The sequence below is a fragment of the Morone saxatilis genome, unplaced genomic scaffold (genome assembly GCF_004916995.1).
Source record: "Morone saxatilis isolate NCDOM2014 unplaced genomic scaffold, NCSU_SB_2.0 Contig23, whole genome shotgun sequence".
Lineage (NCBI taxonomy): Eukaryota > Metazoa > Chordata > Actinopteri > Moronidae > Morone > Morone saxatilis.
In genome coordinates this window covers 9,024,049-9,030,062 of record NW_023339796.1, presented here as the reverse complement: position 1 = coordinate 9,030,062, position 6,014 = coordinate 9,024,049, and the positions used below count along the sequence as shown (strand labels likewise).

At 42.3% G+C, this 6,014-nt stretch overlaps 1 protein-coding gene across 1 annotated transcript in view; it reads right to left on the bottom strand.

The window, feature by feature from the left end:
* Positions 1-5,842, bottom strand: part of npc1 (Niemann-Pick disease, type C1) — a 14,428-nt gene extending 8,586 nt beyond the window's left edge. The window contains exons 1-10 of the mRNA XM_035670973.1: positions 5,690-5,842; positions 3,256-3,384; positions 2,992-3,098; positions 2,631-2,776; positions 2,241-2,408; positions 1,829-2,078; positions 1,585-1,667; positions 1,062-1,432; positions 615-841; positions 130-230 (exon numbers count right to left, since the gene is read on the bottom strand). Coding sequence (XP_035526866.1) covers positions 130-230; positions 615-841; positions 1,062-1,432; positions 1,585-1,667; positions 1,829-2,078; positions 2,241-2,408; positions 2,631-2,776; positions 2,992-3,098; positions 3,256-3,384; positions 5,690-5,785 — 1,678 coding nt within the window. The 5' untranslated portion in view covers positions 5,786-5,842. The remainder of the gene's footprint in view (positions 1-129; positions 231-614; positions 842-1,061; positions 1,433-1,584; positions 1,668-1,828; positions 2,079-2,240; positions 2,409-2,630; positions 2,777-2,991; positions 3,099-3,255; positions 3,385-5,689) is intronic.
* Positions 5,843-6,014: the final 172 nt, after the last annotated feature.

The following is a 6,014-nucleotide window of genomic DNA, read 5'->3' as shown; positions in this document are numbered from 1 at the left end:
TTTTTTTTTTTTTTTACAGTACAATAAAATAATCTACAGAGGTTGTAAACAGATTATGTAACTGCTGTAAATGAAAAAAACTGCTGCTGTTTTCTCCTTCTGCCCACTAAAAGAGTTCATCCAGCTCACCGTCGTAACCTCCCAGGGCCAGCCAAGGGAAGACGGGGCCACCAAAAGTGCCTAAACAGGGGTCATGGAGGAGAGTGGTGTCATTGAGGGATGCTGGCGCACTGTGGAAGAAAAGACCAACAGTTAACAGCCTGAAAAATCACAGTCATTATTTGATGAATGTTTTGCTATTGTCTGTATTGTAGTGCAGTCAAAAAAAAAAAAAAAACAGATAAAGAACAACTGCATGACAACCAATGAGGAAGCGTCATGTTGCTATTTTAAGGAGTCACTTTTCAGTTCTTAGAAAATGCAAATTGCAAGCATCTAGTGGAAATAGATTCTTGTGAGCTGCAGGTGTTTCAACACCGGTGTATTGTCTAGGTCTCTGCTGGAAATTAAGACATGTTTACAAGGGAAGTTTAAGACCAGAGGGGCACCAGCTTATTGGTTAACATCTGAAAAAGGAACAAAGAATAACATTTAACCAGTTTTAAGAAAATCACCTGACACAGTAGAGGAAGTGGCTGTGAAAGTCAGCATAGACAAAGAACTCGTCTTCCATGATGTGGTCCAGCACAGTGTGGCTGTTCTGGAAGTAGTTGAGGACACTCAGGATGGTACAGTTGTTATTGTACGGGGCCAGCGGAGCCAAGCAGAGATCCTTCAGGGTGACGTTTTGGCCCTCGTATGTGGCTACAAGTCCTTCGATGTCGAGCTGCAGATCCAGCACCTGGTTGGTTACGGTTAGAAAAAAGAAAAGTAGAAAAAGAAAGGGAAAAAAAAGAAAAAAAGAGGAAACAATAAACCGCAGTTTCAGAGATGCAGCTGCTCTTCACGTGGAAGGTTTACATCTAATCTGGTAACATAATCAATACTTCTACACAGTGGCTTTAATTACGAAATATGGCTAATGATCCATCCTCTCGAATTCACCTCTCCCACTAACCCACCTGGTGTAGAATGTCTTTGTCCAGGACAGCTCCAAATGGAACATCTGATCCTCCAAAGTATGGGGAATATGTGAAATTGATTTGGAGTGGACTGGTTATAATCAGCTGCACAGTTCTGAAGAAGGGTCCGAAGTGGCTGTCAAAGTAGTCCTTCTCTTGACGAGCCTGGCTGGTGGGAGCCGACCACAGCTCAACGGGGTCTGTGGTGATGCGCATATAGACCAGGCCCCCGGAGGAGGCGACCACCAGGATCAGACTGCCCAGCAGGACCACAGAGGGATGCCGCACACAGAAAGAACCCCAGGAGCTAAAGACGAGCCGCAGAACATTCTCGAAGCGCTCACCCAGTGTTTCACAGCATGATGCGTTTACTGAGAGGAGAGAAAGACTAAAGGTTAGTTTACATCACGCAGCAATGGTGCAGCAAAGTTATTTTTTGTATTACACCTAAAGACCAATGCAATAACTAGTACGACAAACAGATTACAGAAAGAGCTTGACTCATTATCTTGAATTACAATACCTTGATCGGGGTTATCACTGTTAAGAGACAGTGGATTATTGCTGTCCAGTATGGGGCCATACTCAGACATGATGGTCCTTTTCCTGTATGCACAAAGAACCACACAAAGAACCACACAGGCCAATTCAATATTAACTTCTAAAGCAAGCATCAGAACCAACATACTTTTTTCCACAGCAGGTGAAAAGGGTCTGTGGGTATAACACATGATTCCTAATAGAAAACACCACCAGCAGTTATTTACCTGTAACACCAAGATCCCAGTACAGCTCCAATAAAGATGAGCAGGAAGGCCGTGTAAGAGATCCACATGATGACAGTCATTGCATCGATGCCGAGGATAGTCCAGGGAGGAGGGAGAGGAGGAGGGACAGGTTTGGGGCCACAGGCCTTTGTGCAGTCCTGACAGGAGCAGGGACCCGAACCGTCTTCCAGGGCCTCTGTGCAAGCGTACGTCTTGTTGTTCATGGGAGTGTAACCAGACACAGGGACATCTAAAGCAAAGAAACAAAATAACACGGCATTGTGTATTAATCACACGCAGCAGAACAGATGTAGCAAAGGTAAACATCTGTTTAACTTACTTAAAGGAATTTAAATATTTGTCTGCAGCAGGGTCATAACCTAATATACAAAAGTAATATTAGGTTATTTACCTGAGAATATCGGAATGATAGGAAAGGGCGTCTGTCCATTCTCAATGTTGAACATGTACTGGATCCAGTTAGTAGCATTGCAGTCCTTTGCATCCTTCCCACAAAGCAGCGATAAGGCCTTCACGTTGCTGGATGGTGCCTCGACGTCCCTACAGGCATTGTACATGGCTGAAAAAGTGAAACTGTATTATTTTTAGGGAAACCTCGAGATTTTTAATACGTCGAATTCTCCATCCCCCATTATATTCGCTCAAAAATGAAACATTTATGACTGTTAGTCAACAACAGAGTTACACAACTGAGAGTACAACTTCATGTTTGAGAAGGGAACTGATGAAGTTTACACAGCATGAGGGTGAAGCTGTGACGCTCATTTGGCTGTGAACTTACCATTAGAGAATGTCTGTCCAATATAGTACTGCACTTCCAGTACGTTTTGATCGTCGACCTTGGTGGCATTCATGAACTGACTCTGGTGGGGGCTGCACGTCAGCTCACAGAAGAGGTTCATCAGATTGAAGAAACAGGCGGGACACCTGCACACAGACGTAGAGCGTGTGAGAAGCAGAATTTAAAGAAATGAACCCTAACCCAAAGAACAACATATAAGATTTGAAACGAAAAAATACTGACAGATTTAAAAGGACAGACAGTCTACTCTTTGTGTTCAGAAATTCAGACAGGGAATGATAATGCCCTTTCCAAGTATATCATGTGCTTCTTTAGTTAATGTTATAACTGCAGTGCATACCGAGACAGGAACTGAAGGGGCAGCTGGAGACTCCCTTTGAGAGTGCGCAACTGGTCAGCATCGCAGCAAAGGCTTCGGTTTCCATAGTCATATCCAGGACAAAGCTCCTGTATGCAAACACAGAAAGGGTGACGTCACTTTGGTAGAATATTTCCACAGTGCAAAATAAAGCCCAGTGGGAAAGCAGAAGTATGTTACAAAAGATTGGTTTGAGCATCAAATGTCAGAAATAACAGCACAAAAACACCAAGACACTGTATGTACCGTGAGAAGTTCGTAACCCTCAGGCTGGAGCGAGATGGGAGGACCATTGTATTTGCAGTTGTACTTTTTTCCGGGCACCTTTGCAGACTCCCCACACTCGCCATGCCACACACAGTGCTGGGCCTCGACCTGACAGAGAGACAGCAGAAACACAGTGATCATTTGTGCAGTGTTGGCTATTTGTGTGCTGGTGTGCCTGTAGTATATTTCTTTTTTCTGCAGAGTCCGATGAGTCTTATTTAGCCTTTCACTGATAGAAACCTACTTCGATTTTTGTCTAGTGAGAACGAGAACAAGGTCTTGCAAACAAATCAAAGATATCACAAACACACAGACTTCCTGTAAAAGCTGCAGTGGATCAGTGTGACTTAGTTTTTGGCAGAAACGGAGGAAAGTATTCTGAACTGCGGTTAAACCTGTCCCTTTTTAGGTTTTATATTTACCAGGTCAGACCTCTAGGCATGTTTCATATCCCGTGTGACTAGTATCTCATGTCTTCCATGTCTGAAAATACAAATTTCACTTCTGCAAAAATGTTTCTTTGCAGTGATTCATATGGAGAGTAGGTCTTGTACTAAAGCCAGAGGGTCATCTTGACTAACCCGACGTCAGTGTCAAAAAAAGAGTGCCAGAAAAAGGAGAACTGTGGTCAGGTTACTATGGCAAAACAACACTTTGGCCACTGTTGATATGACTACAACCAAGATCAATTTGAGAACTTGAAAGTTCATTTTAAATCGGATGTTTTTTAGAAATGACAATAACATACAGTTACCATTGTTTAGTACTATTCGTAGCTTCTGCAGTCAAAGTTTTCCATTATCTGCCTATTCAGCATCAGAGCTCACGTGCTCTCTGTTGGGAGGGCTGACTTAGGGAAGTTAATTCACTTACTCTACAAACCCCGTGTTACACTCCTACTTGTCCTACTTGTGCCTCGCGGGATTGAGTTCAAGGGCAGCCTTCGAGTGTTATTATTTCCTCAGTTGGAGTTGTATGCAGCTGCAGACTAGGCCAGTACTCCAAGTATACTAACTATTTGTTCAAAGTTCACTTTCAGGACTCAGAGCTAGATGTAAGAGACTTGTTTATACTGAGTGAGAACCAAAGCCCTGCAAGGGGTTCATAAACATAACAGAAAGCTGATTTACAACCCTGAACCCTGCAAAAGAAACAGGCACACACGCAAGTTCCAGTAAAACGCTTTACGCTTGTTCACTGCAGTCTCCAAATAATCAATATTTTCACCCCACAGCTTTGTTGCTTTTTTACTAGAATGCTGATATCTTATCTTAAAACAGTAATGATTAATCAGATTCAGATCTGGGGACAACAATGCATAGTTTCGGAGCAGTCCCATGCATTGCAGTGGGTTGACCTAATTACCTCATGAAAAAGAGACAAACAATGCAACCCAGGGAGCAGAGAGACTAGTAATGACAGGCAAGGGAGTGATTATTAACATCTGATTAATTCAAAGCAAAAAAAGGGTGGCGCAGGAACACGTGTGACATTTGAAGTTCCATCTTCACCAGAAACAGCCTTAAATGACGACTGGGTTCACATCATTTATGGTGTCCTTATAAAAGAATGACTTCCAATTAAACTACAGCAGCACACATTTGCACAAATACAGAAAAGGGGGGATCTTGTATACTACACATTCAAATCCATCATTCATTTAGATCCTAACCTATTTTTGTAATCGCCTTAAGGATTATGGCGGGTTTTTTTTTCCTCTTGTAATTCCTCTGTACTTACTTGTTTATGTGTCATTTATTATTACAATTTAGTTCTCACTCTCATCCTTTAAAACAGCTGTTTAGAGCTCAACCCTCCTGTCGTTACATTATAATATAACGTTACACTACAACCACTAATACAACTGAATGTTTAATTTAATCGAAACCATGTAAAGCTTCCCCCTGCTTGGCTAAATAACCTGCACTGAATGTGCAAAAGACGCACATTCAGTCTCTATTTTTGTTTTGCAAGCCATTTAAACTAACATTTATGACTTGGCACAATCAACTGGAACACGTTTAGAAAGTTAAGCATTTAAAACCAAGTTGAAACAGGGTGGTGATTTTGATTTTGGGAACTTTCTTCGCCACCAGCCCTCCGGGATACAACCTGTGTCAACACCGGCCGTCGCTAAGGAATGTCAAAGCTAAGGTCCAACAATCGGTTTTCTCTAACGTTACGAAACTGGTTCAGACTGGTTTTGACACCACTATTAAGCCAGCTACTTGCAAACGTTATTATTTATTTTTCCCAAAGGAGTAAAAAAAAAAACAAATAGCTATAGATAGATCCCGAGCTGGATCTCAGTTTCGTTAGCCGCCTCCGATAAACATCACCCAAAAGTTAGCAACTGCAGACCGAGCTGAGTCATGTTTTAGTCACGAGAACACGAACGATAAGTTGAACTTACCCATCGAAAATGTCGCTCTGACAGCAGTATAATGAAGAGAAGTAAACGTAAAACGCGACTCCCTGGGAGGACCCCCATCCCTCTGACTGAAGACATCGATTCAAAGTGACAGTCGGCTTAGTTTCGCATATCTTGTTGATGTTTTCTTCTTCCTCGGAGGTTTTTTTGTTTGGGGCGGAGACAAATTGTTGCCTCAGTTCTGCCACCAATCGACGCTGAGGACGCACTACAGCTAAGCCCCATAACTACATTGGTCTACTCTACAGGTCCTGAAAAACAGTTTTTAACTATCTTAATTTTTTTGGCTTTTAAAATCTGAGTCTAA